We start from the raw sequence: 15,801 nt of genomic DNA on the forward strand, positions 1-15,801 counted from the left end.
ACAAGACACCCTGCCCTAGGTAAGGTTAAGATAAAGGCTATTTTTTTTATTGCATTAGCAACGTCATGGCTGGACTCCATCTCTTGTGTTTTTGAAGCCTCACTGAGTGTGTTATTTGTTCCATTTCATACATGTCCCACAATTTCTGTATCCATAAGTCATAGACCCAAACACTTTATATTAACAGTGTCACATAGTTGAATCCACCACATGTTGAGATCAAACACAGCCTCTCTCTCTCTCTCTCTCACACACACACACACACACACACACACACACACACACACACACACACACACACACACACACACACACACACACACACACACACACACACACACACACACACACACACACAGAGTACCAACACAGTTTGTATATTTTTTGTTTATTTCTTTCTTCAAGTTACAAGGGAAGCACATTTATTTATTTTTTGCACTTTTAAAAAAATCAGGGTTATCTTGACTTCTATCCCACAGGGCTAAAAAGACCAAAAAATAAAAACAGTCAAACAAATTATAGCCATCTAATATATGTGTCTCAATACAATAATAATAATAATAATAATAATAAAAATACATTATACACTGATGATTTCAGATCAGGACAATTAACAAGGCTGGACAGTGGTTTGTTACTGAAATGACTATGTTAACTGTGACATCATGTAGTCCTAAGACCTACACCAACATAGATTTGGTTACCAAGGCTACGCTATATAATGACACGTTTTCATGCCATGTCAAAACTGTGACAAACTACATTTACCAACTCTCAAATGAAGAAAAAAAAAAACCTCTTCAAACACCTAATGGAAGAAGTATAAAGGGATTATAAAGGGATCTTTACTTCCATTTTCTATTAGAATGACTTTTTCAAAACAAGGAGACAAAGCCCATTTTGTTGGCAATTAAGTAAGGTAAGGTTTCCTCTCAGATATAACACAACTTTATCTTCAAGATGCATCACGCCCGAGCTTCAACACAGAGCGGCACAACGTCATGAAATTTAACAGTAAACTGTCACTGCTGCAGTAACACCTCCTCCATTACAGGCACACACACCTTTACAAAGGGCTAAACAGGACAAACGGAGAAGAAGAAACCTGAATTTAAGTTTGAATTACTCGAAGATGGACTTAAACTTAACTTTTTATTTAACCTCAGTGTAAACGTCTTATCTTTATATCCACACTGAGTAGGATTCCCCCGATGTTTTTATTTTTAAAAAAAGAAACTAGGCTCATAGATCGGTTAGAAATTGGTCCCGACATTTAGAAAACAGGCCATCAACAGCGTGACACAGTAGATGCAACCAGCGTCGAATGGCTTTTAAACAAAGAGCACTTTTTGTCTGCCAACATAAATCATTTTCTAAATGGACACGTTTGCATAAGAAGGGGGGGGGGGGGGGGGGGGGGCAGTGGGATCATGGGGTTGCCACATTTCTTTGGAGTATTTGATTCAACAAAGACATTTTTCATTCTCCTCTTCTTTTTTTTTTTACAAGACTGTTAGTCCGTAAAAACTAGCGAGTTATGTAAGGATAAAAAATCAAATGTTATGACAGGCGTACCAAACCTGCAAAAATAAGAAAATAAAGTCACTATCCCTAAGCAAAGTCAGAGACATGTTATAGTTCAACACAAACAATAGTCAGAGATCAGAAGTTCAATATTCAACTGAGAGATAACTGCTGGAAAAAAAAAAAAAACCCAATCCGGCCTCCTCCACATGTCTACACATTACCTACACAACTTCACTTCAGTGTCATGCCACAATATACAAAGATACACGGAGAATGACAACGACTTTCCTAGAACGGGGGGGGGGGGGGGGGGGGATGGTAAGGATTGTGAACCTTCTTTTTCTGGGCATCAGGGTTACAACACAAGTTATCTAAACACTCTGATTCTCTGTGGATTTCATTCATGCACACACACACACACACACACACACACACACACACACACATGCTTGCACACACACTCAAACTGAGATCATGGCGGATGCACTAGTTGTTCAATAGTGTGTGTAGATGAGTCATCGTGTTTTTTTTGCACGGAGGGTTAGTCCGGTCCAGCCTGTGCACCACGATGATCACATGATCGCACTGTGGCCTTCTGGGTACTCAAGAGAGGAAGTGATGATTGTAACAGCGGCTCCTCGGTGTCAAAAAAAAAAATCTAACTTGAAATTCACACATTTTTTTTGAATCAGTGTTAGTAATCATGCGGTCCTCTGCTGGCCTGGGGATGCAGGAAAATTGTGAAATGAAAATGGGGAGAGAAGGAGGTGTGGCTGGTTGATCCAAATAGGAAAGTGAGTGTAAACAGCTGTGATTGGATGACAGTGTGAAAGCCATGATAAAAACCTCTTCAGACCATGAGAATGAATGACGCACTCCTTTCTGATCCAAACAGGCTTCTGTAGGAGGTGAAGAGGAGGGTGAAGGGCAGGTGGTCATGAACTCCTATCTAAGGGTTTTATATTCTGCAGATCCTCGTGTAGAGATAAAAATCCTCATGTCGCTGTAAAAAATTGTCTTTTCATATGAATATAGTAGTGAGCTGCTCCTGCTCTTTGGGACATGATATAGTCTGTTGTGAGGTGAAAGGGGGCGTCGTCTCCCCCCCTTTCACTACAACTCCATGTCCTGAGCCTCGTCCTCGGAAAAGTCCGACATGGAGCTCTCTGAAGAGGAGTCACCGCCTGCCAACTCCTGCTCCTTTAGAGCCTCCTCCGTGGCGTACCTCTGGATGTACTCTGAAAAAAGAACAATATGACGTCAGCGTCTTCACTGCATCCATCAACAGGATAGTTTCAGGTGCAACAATCATGAGAGCATAACTTGTCTGAACACCTGTAGTCACATTTGTCAAAAATCTTAACCAAATTTAAAATACGTTTGACATGAGGTGTGGAAATCAAGATTTTCTAGAATTAAATTGAGAACTTCTCTTTAAGTTGCTCTGCCTCATCTGTACTTTTGCTGTACCTTTAAAGGCTTTATTTGTGGGTTTTTTTTTCATCCAGCAGATGTCGCCCTTGAGCACCAGCATGAAACCAAAACAACTTGCGGTGCATTGTTCTGTTAGCATGCTAATGCTAGCGATCTTTATTATGCTCGTATCTTCACACTGCATGTAAATTTACCTGAAATGAGCGTGATCTAGAAACACAGTTAAGCAGTGAGTACAGTATGTTATTCTTCTTTTCTCTAGTCCCTCAATTAAACAACTTTTATACACGAGGGGAGGAGTCAGCCGGCCGTCCGGGCGATGTAAACAAAGTGAAGATAGGACTCTGAAAACTCTGAAAACATCACAGACAGTGGGACTCGGGTGTTACACCCATTGTAGACAGTCATGACTCACAGAGTTATTTTCAGAGGATATACTTGATTTATATTATATTTAAGTGTGAAAAATCACATAAAGACTTTAAAGCTTGAATGACATTCAGTGTGTTTTGGTTGAATTCTATTCATAAAACTAAAGCAAAACTTAAAAGTAGTCAGAAGAAAAAAAAAACCCAGATTGAGATCGTGTTAGGTGTGAAAAACATCATCCATCCATTTTCCTTCCCATGTGTGAGGTCGGGTCGCAGTAAGTAAACACAGACTTTCCTCTCCAGCAACATTTTCCTTGTTTAAAAAGTGTGATTGCATCAACTTGTTTAATCAAATTTTAAATTGGTCCCAAACACCCCCCCCCCCCCAAAAAAAATAAATAAATGTGGAGAAAAGAAGTATCTCAAATAGCTGACATGGAAAAGCAAGGTGTGATATTTGAAAAATGCTTATCGCTCAAAAATCTTCTACAATAAATTGCGATAATCTCAGATAAGTGTGGAGTGAAGAGGGTTGAAACTTTGTCATGGTTTTCATCGTTTTTGGTTTGATGTGCCCTAATCATATCACACTGGATGGAAAAGGAAATATAATCACAACATTGTTTTGTAGATTCACGACAACAGTGTGAGCACCATTCACATGTTCAAACACCATTCACATGTTCAAACACCATTCACATGTTTAAACACCATTCACATGTTCAAACACCATTCACATGTTCAAACACCATTCACATGTTTAAACACCATTCACATGTTTAAACACCATTCACATGTTTAAACACCATTCACATGTTTAAACACCATTCACATGTTTAAACACCATTCACATGTTCAAAGCTCCTGAAATGTGAGAATTGTGCTGGACTCCAGAATAGTCCTCATTGATTTATATATCTCAATTCAAAAAGTGTAATGCATCTTTTCTTTTGAGAAATATATCCTGCTTCTGTTCATAGTGACATGCACAGTTTTTATGTTTTCTGACTCATCATGTGACAGATAATGGATCTAAACTCCATAACTGTTATTTGATTGTAAAATGTCAGAACAGAACATGTGTGCTGGATCCTTGTAGCTTAATGAACCCCTCACACAATTTCATTTCTGGATCTTTCTTATCACCGAGAGACAGAGTGCACGATGTCGTTTTGAACTTCAACACTTCAGTTTGGTTTTTATACCTTTGATCTTGTGCTTGTAGTCCTCCGGTCTGTGCAGGTACATCGCCGCCGCGTCTCCATTCAGAGGGTCGATGGGGTTGGGGTAGGCGAGCAGCTGGGGGAGGAACGACTCGAAGATGTTGGTGAGGTCTGGTGGACGTGGAGAGACCGATTAGTCAGTACAGAGAACAGCAAAAGTTACAGAGCGATATAAGACCAAGATGTAAGATAAGCGAGGCTTCCCTTGTCATCATTTGTCGTTGTGTTGTAGTAGCCTGATGAAATAAAACTGAACTTTTTAAAAAGGAGTAACTCCAGACAGAGAAGACAGTACTCTTATTTCATGTTTATGTTCTGCAGCTTTTGACTTCAAGTTACTTAGAAAACAGGAACAGAAATACACTAAATATGTCAAAATGAAAGCTGGATGTATCTGTGAGGTGTGTCAGGTACAGAAAACTGTGTGGACATTCCCCAAGTTATTATATCGTCTCCAGCTAGAATCAATGCTAACGTGTTAGCCGCCGTAATGCTATGCGCCGTATATCCCTAAAATTGGATATCTGACAAGTTCTTCTCTCATCATCAACAACACGACTTACAGGCCACGTGATTAGTGATCACATCTCAGCCTATAATCAGGTACAAATGACAGAGTGAGGACAGAATTAATCATGACATTTTTACTTTGATTATTCTCTAAAAAGATTATTGTCTCAGGGCTTTCAGAAGATTTGACGACATGTGTTTTCTCTTTTAGTGAATCTGAACTGACATGCGATAGCAGATAAGTCCGATCTCTCTCCTCCATCCATCTCAACTCAAACTCATTTGTTTAATTCGACTTTTTCTCCAGGAATAGACGTCGATAAACCAGACACAGAAAATGACTTCTCTTCAACATTCTGATGCTAACGTTAATGTTTGGAGTAACACATTAACAAATGCTGACGCTATGTCAAAGGAGATTCAAAAACAAGGTTACTGCCTGAATTCTGTCGAGTGTGTTAATCACCCTGCTCATCACTCTGATGTCACACACCGCCCCCACAAACACACACAAAATACTTATCAGGCTGTTCTTACAGGACACAACACATGACCAAAAATAAACAAAGATTAAAAAAACAAGCTGAACAATAAATAAACAGAGTTATCTCTAAACGGTGACCTAATCTCCCCCCCACTCCCTTAAAAAAAACTGAAGAACAAGTGAAGTCAGAGAGGTCTACCACCTGAACGAAACACTGATGTAACTTTGAAATAACAACCAATACGAGTCCAAACAACTTAGCAGTGTAAACATCTATCACCTGTTATTACTGACTGGTTATTAAACCTAAATCACTATTGATGGTCTTTTCAAAAACCAAAGGTAAGGACAAACACAAAGAACAGGTGTATTTCAGTAAAAGGGGTTAACTTGTGGAATTAAAAATGTGTACTTCACTTTCCAGATTTAAATTTTTGTTCTGATATGTTTTTTTTTTTTTGTAACCAAACTAGTCGTGTCTTAAATAATAAGATTTGTAACAAGGGGAGGCGTAATAAGATAAAGCTTCAGCCTACACCTTTTCAGTCAAAATGTTTTTTCTTGTGACCGAAATAAATGATTACTACTACTACTACTACATTTCAATCACTCTGAGAAACTCCCAGGTGAACTTGATCCCCTGTCTGTCCCTTAGCTTGTGGATGTTCTGACCTATCAGGGTTCAATGCAGACTTTCAGAACAGAGAGCAGAGGTCACTTGAAGTGTAAGCCCATCAAAACTGAGAAGCTCTAAACCAGGGGTCTCCAACAGGTAGCTCGGGAGCTACCAGTAGCTCGCGGGCAGGTTTTAAGTAGCTCGCCTATAGGTTAATATCTGATGACAGTAAATGCACCTCTTCCTGCTATCCATATATTTGGCCCATAAAAACAAGTGTAAAGTCGAAATGTTTTTTGGACCTTGATGTGAATTTAAGATTATTGATAAGCATTGGCTTTTTGCAATTTCACACAGTGTACAAACATTAGCTTTATCAGCTAATGTTTGCTGTGTAAATAAATACAAGAGATTTGATGCAAGTAGCTCTCAGATGAAGAAAGGTTGGAGACCCCTGCTCTAAACTGATGAATGATCAGTGAGTGAGTGTTTTTTATTGTCAGTCACTTTATTCAGTGAAACTACTTAAAAGCTGTGACGATGAGAGAGTGGTGGTCGTGACCTACCGTAGAGCGCCGTCCACGTCTGGTTGATGACATCTAAACACACAGTTCCTGACCTGCAACAGAAAAAAAACACTTTTGAGTTACGATATGACGATCGAGTAAAGCAGGGATGCAGAGTGTGCTCAGCGACCTGACGATGAAAGAAACATCGTCTTTTTCCACTATCCTATGAATCGATTCAAACATTCTACAGTTCACTTAGCGGACACTTTTATCCAAAGCGACGTACATCAGAGAGTAAGAACAACACAAGCAAGGATCTAGAGAAAAGGGAACAATGTCAGTAAGAGCAAACGATCAGCTTTGAGTCTGATTGGACACACAGGTGCTGACAGGAAGTGACCAGAGGCAAAGCACAACATTGAGGGCAGTTCTTGAGAGCTCTAATCAGTATAGAAACCATCTTATAAGTCGTCGTTATCAAACAAAAACCATCGTCATTACCATCATCATCATCAATAATATGGAGACCATCATCATTAAGTTAGTAGGTATTCATGAAAGAGCTGGGTCTTTAGCTTTTTCTTAAAGGTGCAGAGGGACTCTGCAGATCACATGGAGTTTGGAAGTTCATTCCACCACCGGGGGGCGACAGAGTAGAAGAGTCTAGGACCCTGTTAGGACCCTGTTGTGAAGGTCGGATCAGACGCCTCAAACATGCTAAACATTAGAATCTGCAAGCTTTAGGACTACTGAGGCGTTTGTCTTTTACTGTTGTGATAAAAGATTGATTTACAGTTTTCCATGTTCCTGATTAAAGGTGAATATATGAACTGATATCTGCAACACTGACGGATTACTTACGCTTCGTCGATGTTGGGATGAAAGATTTTATTCATGAACCCTGGTAAGACAACAAGAAGAAGAAATTAGGTGTGATCCATTTCATTGTATGATTGAATCTAAAGATTGTCTGAAACAGAAATGTAACATACCTATAGACGGGGATTTAAAGGGATATTTATCTGGTAGGTCTACTCGGACCTTCCACACGCCTCCTTCATATGCCGCTGCATAGAAAAGACCAGTCAGTACACACTCTATCACACACTCTGAACCAGGAGCAGAACAAATGTGAGAATCAGTGGCTCTTACATCCCGGTGGTCCGTGGAACTTCACCACAAACTCATTGAGTCCGCTGAGGATGGTGACCTCGTGTTTGCTCTCGATGCTGACGGCTGGTTAAGGAAAAAAATGGACTCCCAAATGCAACAGCAACACAAGAGGCAGAGAATTCAAAGGACACAACACAAGTGTGTGTTTGACAAACATGTTTGAACTTGAAATCTTTGTGAACTTGTCTGGACAAAGACAGGTTCAATAACATGAGATCAATAATGTGGTGTCAGAAATACCCAGACAACAGGTCTTAACCTCTAACACGGCACAGGACAACAACTTCAAGGTCAATCTTACAGTGGAAAAGAAAAAAACACTACACTGCTGATGCTATGAACCATCACATCATCATCATCATCATCAACCTTTATTTAAGTTCTCGGAGAGATCATTTGAGGGCGACCCTCATTTACAATGATGTCGAGAAAACATACATAAATGATAAACAACGAGAAATGAGATAAAGCTACGACAGAAAATAAAATCAATTAAAGAGCAATAAGAACAATAAAACACTAAAATAATTTAAAAGATTGAAATTACTACAGTGATAAGTCAGTAATTAAAATAAAATAAAAACAGTTACAGTCAGGTGGGCGGTTAAAAATAATATTTTTTTTTAGTGTCCATAAGTTATAAAAGTGCTCAAATTCAGGTCCTGTTGTAAAATATTCCAGGAGTTTGCAGCACTAACACTAAAAGCAGTTTTCCTTAGGTCAGTCCTGGCATGAGGAACCTGGAGAAGCAGCCTCTCTCTCTCCCTCTATCTCTCTCTCTCTCTCTCCCTCTCTGTCCCTCTCTCTCTCTCTCTCTCTGTCCCTCTCTCTCTCTCTCTCTGTCTCCCTCTCTCTCTCTCTCTCTGGTTAAAAATGGAGCAGGGTTCAGATGTAACTAGGAGGTGATATCTGATGGAAGTTTTCCAGTAAGTGAATACCTGACTTGCTGCTGTCATTACAGGTTGTTTAAGGCTACAACAGTTCACCTCAGTTAGCCTCCACACGTTCTTGAATATTGAACTGACTGACATTGCTCATCCTCTTTTTTCTGAATGCTAACTGTAAAAGAAATATTTAAAAAATGACATCTCTGTCTTTTTTTTGTTTTTAAACTCCAACCTGAGCCATTCTGCGCTTAGATTCATTACCGGTGATAGCTACATGACTCACCACTTCATTCTTCATAATAAAGTTGGTTGGCCCTCACTCACTGAGAGACGCAATAACCACTGGCATCTTTTGATCCATAAAGCCCTTACTGGAAAGCTTCCATCAGATATCACCTCCTTGTTACATCTGAACCCTGCTCCATTTTTAACCCGCTCGAGAGAGAGAGAGAGCGAGAGAGAGGGAGAGAGAGAGGGAGAGAGAGAGAGAGAGAGAGAGAGAGAGAGAGAGAGAGGGAGAGAGAGAGGCTGGTTCTCCAGGTTCCTCATGCCAGGACTGACCTGGGGAAAACTGCTTTTAGTGTTAGTGCTGCAAACTCCTGGAATATTTTACACCAGGACCTGAACTTGAGCACTTTTATAACTTATGGACACTTTAGAAATATTATTTTTAACCGCCCACCTGACTGTAACTGTTTTTATTTTATTTTAATTACTGACTTATCACTGTAGTCATTTCAAGCTTTTAAATTATTTTTGTGTTTTATTGTTCTTATTTCTCTTTTATTGATTTTATTTTATGTAGTGGCTTTATCTCATTTCTCGTTGTTTATCATTTATGTGTGTTTTCTCGGCATCATTGCAAATGAGGGTCGCCTTCAAATGATCTCTCAGAGAACTTAAATAAAGGTTGATGATGATGAACTGCTGAACTCCAACCTGAGCCAGTAAGCGTTTCAAACTCTGGGAGCTTTTTTTATACAACAACAGAAAAGAGATTTATTGAGATTTACTGCTTTAAGTAGCACTCACACTTCTTATTTCTCCCTTATCTTGTTTTTTGATTGTGTTTTTTTTCCTGGAATAATTGAGTTGTTTCTTTAAGGTATTGCTGTTTGTTAGTAATTTGACTGCTTGGTTTTTATCACACAGACTTTGCACTTATCTAATTCTCATGTTTGTTAGTTTTTAATGTATTTTACAGCGATTCAGACTTCTCCCCTTGTATGAAAGGTGTTATATAAACTAGGATTAATCATTATTGAGCTGCACATGAAAAGTACAGTTGCTGCTGTTCTCAGATGTAAATGATCTGTTTTGCAAGTAGTTTCAGCTGAAGAGGGAAGGATGTGTCATAATCACAGCTGTGATGACAGCAGCAAGGTCGAGCCCATGCATCAACAACTGTGTGAGTCTTTCCACAATGACGGCCTGAGAAAGGAAAAACACACACATACACACACACACAAACCACACAAGGAGCTGTCACACTGTGTTTCATCATGCTGTTTTAAATCCTCCTGTCATCTCTATCCACACAATCCAGACAAGGTAACGTACACATGCTGATTTAGCCTAACGGCTGGAGCACAAATAACTGCACTGCATAGCTTGATTACATAACTGTCGGTGTGTAACAGAAGTGAAAACTTTACAAACTACAGAACAAGAAGACAGAGTGGCTCTAAAAGTGATCTGAGGCCGTGAGGTCCTATAAATAAAATACCATACAGGCTTTGGCAGTTAAAATGTGCATCATCTATCCTTTATGCATTCTCAAGGGGGAATACAAAGAAACCTAAGCACACACCCACTCAGGAGAAATGTAACTCCACAAGGGACAAGCTTTATTTTGACAAAAGTCCCCAGAGCACAATGACTGATTAGCACTATCTCCCCATTTTACAGCTGATTTTTTAAGCCTAGTTCTCGTGCCACTTGTTTTTAAAGCTACTACATGAAGCTGTGTAAAGCATCTCTTATTGAACAGTGATGATACACTCAGGACTGCTGACACAAAGTCCACAACAGCAAAAACTAATGGATCCTGAAGTGCTTTTTTCCCCGAATTGCTCCCACTATCTAGTGCACTCTGATCCTGAAACGTTTGAATTTATGGCGTCACGTGAGCCCACGCGGGCCGGGTATATGAACGTATGTATGACACAATAATAAAATAAACTATCTATTCTTAGATTTCTCACCAATATTTTATAATTATGTCAATGAAATAAAATAACAGTAAAACAATGAAAGATAAGTAACTTACTTTGTATTGTTCTTTTGTTTGCATCAGTTAGACGTTTTTTTTAATGCCCATGACTCTGCTTGAGCTCCAAATTTAACTAATGAACTATCATCCTTTAAATGTTCAAATGCACTCAAATCCACCTAGAATAACAGGTCACCTAGGCGTCATTAAATCCGCCTGCATGTGAGCATGTTGCACATCTATATTTCCTTGTTTGCAAAAGGTTATTAAACATGTAGATCTATACAATATCTAAACTCAAACTTTACAACATCAGGTCTCATCTGGATTATCCTGCTGTCCCTTTTCAACCACAAATAGCAAAATGTTAATACAAAAAAAGAGACTAAAGCAGTAATCTCTGTGTATGCTGATGAGAATAACGTTTTTATCCCATAATCTGATTATATTTGAATAACTTTGTTTTAAAATGTTCAAGTGGCAAGAGCCCAAGGTTTTCTTTGAAAATGAAAAGGGTAAATCTTATCTCGGCCACATGTTGCTTGATAATGGCTGCTGATGGGACTTCCCACTTAATCAACTAACAGCACTACAACTTGATGTGTGTATGTTAAAGATGCTGGGTCTGTTAGTGTTTAAACTTCATGAAACTTCAACACACAGAGTGTAAACATGAAGGGTTCAACCACTCCGCCTCACAATAGTTTCTAGTGAAATGTCCCTGGCCTGCACGGGATGTTCCCAGCCCCCTTTCCCCTCATCTGCCCCGTAATGCTCGCTTGTTGTTCCTCGATCAGCTGTGTGCGAAGCCCCGCCCTCTACCATATTCCGGATGGTAACAGGCTGACCAATCAGAGAGCAGTATCTAGCTGCAGGACAAAAACAAAACAATTCAGCTCACGCTGTCACAAATCCTTTCATGCAAACTCCTGCAGAAAAACTGCTATTAATAAACACACAAAATATATAATAGAACTATTTACTAAAATAAATCTACAACTAGATGAAGCATCGGGTGTCATTATATCACAAGAAGAGATTGATGTTATTTCGAAATATATAAATAAATATGAAAAAGCCAATACATGTAATCGCTGTTTGTTCCTTTTAAGCATTGATTGACTGTTTTTAAAATATATATTTCTGTATAATTTGATTAATAAACACGACTTAACCATTTACCATATTTTTATTTACCATACATTTGTAATATTTTTTGTATACCATTAAAAACAATCGTGTTCACTATTCCCCTACACTAATAAATGCATTTATTTAACTGTCGACTATACATAAGTCTTTGATAAATAAAAGTACACAGGCACCTATTTGTCCCCCTTTAAAGAAAGGTAGCACACACTGTGGCTACTTCGACGTTAATGTCACTAATTCATGAAAATAATCAACTTCTCTTTCCGCAGAAGGATTTTCAAAACGTTAAGAAGTCTTTAACAATCCTTTACATTGTGTTGTCAGTTCGATGGGACCACATTTTAACTCTTTAACAGACCAACTTTATCACCCCCCCCCCCCCTTCCCTAAGCTAATGCTAACCACACACTGTACACAAACACATGCTAACACTGAGTTTCCAGATTCCGCTGCTAACTCTCCATTTGATAAACAACACGAAGGCTAACGTGCTAACGAGCTAACGCAGGCTAACAGACTAAAACAAAACGATGTTAGTGTTCGCTTCCTCTTGGTAATTCACTGTAGTTGTAGTGTAGATGGTGTGAATAAAGGATACAGTTTCACCACGTCGGTATCCATTCGCCTCTTGCCCGGACTTGGAGACGACATTTTTCTGTGTTATTCCTTTCAGAAGTGATCTAAAAAATACTGCGGCGATGAGGCTGCCTTCAACCTTTTCCAGCTACAAGCTCAGTGGACTTGTATCAACAACAACAGGCTTTCCACAGCGTCCATAAACAAGCTGTTGTTAGCTGAAACATCGCCCTTCAGTGTGTTTTCTCTCTGACCAGCTCAGTCCTGTCCTGAAGACTCTGCTGCAAGTGACATCAACCTCCAGCGACCATACTGAGCAGAGGAGGGCCCCGGGTGTAGAAATACAACCGACAGAACACACACCTCCGTTCATTTGTCGTATTTAGCGGTAGATAAAAACGCGTGATTACCATTCCTACATGGTTTAAAGTCTATATTTTAATTATAATGTCACTCATGGAAAATGTATCCGCGAGGCAGGTTTAGTATATGGTCAAATTAACTTGCGTGCTACTCTATTATGACTACATCTATGCCCAAAATCAGTTAGAGGCTAAAAAAAAAAGTAATGGGGCAGAAGTTGTTTGCTCTTAATCCTTTATCTGAGTTTAAGTATGAATTGTTGATTAGTTACTGAAGCCTTTAATCTCACACATCATCTTGGTTAATATTAATTGGTGAAAAAAACAAGTTGTCCTATATATAGTCTACAAGGGTGCAAGATAGAATAGAATAGAATAGAATTACTTTATTGATCCCAAACTGGGAAATTGTGGCGTTACAGCAGCAGGTTGTCCAAACACACAATATGAGCAAAAAAACACACAATATTAGCAAATTTAAACACAATATAATATTAAATACAAAGTAAATAAGCACTAAAAATATCAAAACTAAGAATGGGAATATATACAACCAGGATTTAATTTAGCATTACTAGTCTTAAATATGAAAGATTAAATGTAAATGAAACAAACAGAGTTGTAAATGGACAATATTGACACAAGTTAAAGTGCATGAGTGTAGACATGTTATCAGCAGAAACTATTCAATATAACGGCGAGTAGACAGACAAATGAAGTGAACATGAGTGCAGGGATAATTTGTAAATGTAACATGTGCAGAACAGATTACAGTAAGGTGAGACAGATATAGCAACATTTGCCTGGTTATTAAGACAGCTTAAATAAATAATGGATTCTGATTCAGTTGGGTTTATCAGTGCAGTGTATAATGTTCACACAAAAACTGCTTCTAATAGATTTTTTAATTTCTATTTTAGGATAATGTAGTTTGTTTTGCTCTTTGGTTGAACTGTATTTTACAGAACTTCTGCTTCTATAAGTTTCCCATCATGGAATATCTGGACCTAATTTTAAAACACTCTTACAAGTAAAGAAGTGGGAAAAAACAAATACAAAAAAACCCCAACTTCCCCCATTCAGCTTCTTTCAATCCCAACACACATCATGATCATATGTTGCACAGCTCAAGAGTGAAAACAGATTTTCTGTGTTGAAATCTTTTAAGAATCTGCAGGTGTTTACTTGATGTTGCCACACTGTTTGCAACCATAATTAGGACATTTATTGTGTGTTTTTAAAAAAAGATAGATCCTTTTTTGTGTACAAGTATCATGTATCGTACAGTCTGTTAACCCTTTTGAGGTAAATGTGATTTATACCTGACTGAATTTATGGAAAGACGCTGACTTGACATAATAGTTTGAAAAAAGGTGGCTTGTTGAGAAACTGTTTTTTGTAACTTTCTTTGAACAAAAAGTATTTCTTTTGATGACTACTCACATTTTTGACTTGATGAATGTTAATATGCTGTTTCTATGTCTGTGTTTTCATGTAACATTTTACAGCCATGCAAACTCAAGAAAACACGGTTATATGAAAAAGTCAAAGTTGATCAATAAGGTCACATTCAGCTCAAAACAGAGTTCCTCCATGCAGCCGCGTTTGGAGACATGCATGTAGTTCCCCCTGTCACTTTTATTTGTTGGTTGTTGCTGAAGTGCATTTATAAACAAAAATGTTGACAGACTTTCTTTTTTAGTGGTTTACATGTTTAAATCTAACCTGCACACAAATCAGTTTGTAGTCCAAATAAGACAGCAAACAGGATGTCACAGATTTGTACAAAACATGTTTAAAGTGCTTTGAGTGTGTGTGTGTGTGTGTGTGTGTGTGTGTGTGTGTGTGTGTGTGTGTGTGTGTGTGTGTGTGTGTGTGTGTGTGTGTGCTCAGCTCAAAATGTTGCTCTACAGGCTCCGGTAAAGTCTTCTCAGAAACTGAACTGTCGTGTTCTCAAGAGTTTGCAATAGATAGGCCTATCTCACATTGCAAGTTTAAAGAAGATCCTGCAGAGTAGTATATCTATTTGAATCATTTAATGCAGAGACAGAAGGATTATGATGAATCCCCTCAAGTCACAGTCGTCTCCTTTCATGGTATCAGGCCTAAGGTCCACCTTCCTAATAAATAGATCACATATGGGAACAACAACAAAAAAAAAAAAAGTTGATGACTCATCTCCTGTTTAATCTGTGTCACTCAGCCTTGGCTCATTGTTTGAGCACCTCTTCAGTGCCTTTGAAATGTCATGTGTGCTCTATGTGTCCTCTTAAAGTTGCATTTTAGTCACTTCAGTGAAGTTTCAGGTCAAAGGTCAATTTGTAAAAGGAACAAGGTGAAACCTGTAAAACCAATCATGCCAATTGACTGTTGCCCTACATGCTTAATGTTTACATGATTGCACATAAATATTGAAAACAATTGAGGCAATTTGAGATTGTAAGCGATCGACTCTTAAAAGGAAGATGAAATAATTGTTTTTGATTAAATCTTTTCCTTATCCTTATCTGCTTTGACATTTACAGATGCAGCTCTTTTGTTTCAGTTCTTAGCTGTTTCTCTATTTTCACACAGTCTACATGGAAAAGTTTGATCTGTGTGTGTTTTTCTGCTTCAGCCTATCACAATGAGCTTTAAAACCAGATACTGTCCCTGTAGATCCGGGGCAAAGGTTGACTCTTGGTTCACTTGATCAAAATGAGTCAACCCAAAGTAATTGTATGTCCCCCCCATCATAGCTATACACTAAAATCAACAACTTAAAG

General features: G+C 38.5%; 1 protein-coding gene across 1 annotated transcript; it reads right to left on the minus strand.

Moving 5' to 3' along the window:
• Positions 1-372: 372 nt before the first annotated feature.
• Positions 373-12,979, minus strand: LOC132972363 (ubiquitin-conjugating enzyme E2 H-like). The gene is made up of 7 exons (XM_061035137.1): positions 12,697-12,979; positions 7,827-7,903; positions 7,667-7,741; positions 7,536-7,575; positions 6,732-6,784; positions 4,538-4,666; positions 373-2,765 (listed from the first exon to the last, which is right to left on the minus strand). Exons 1-7 carry the CDS (start codon positions 12,747-12,749, stop codon positions 2,641-2,643), a joined length of 552 nt encoding a protein of 183 aa, XP_060891120.1. The 5' UTR covers positions 12,750-12,979; the 3' UTR covers positions 373-2,640.
• Between the last annotated feature and the right edge of the window lie 2,822 nt (positions 12,980-15,801).

This window comes from Labrus mixtus, chromosome 4 (assembly GCF_963584025.1).
Source record: "Labrus mixtus chromosome 4, fLabMix1.1, whole genome shotgun sequence".
NCBI classification, from domain to species: Eukaryota; Metazoa; Chordata; class Actinopteri; order Labriformes; family Labridae; genus Labrus; species Labrus mixtus.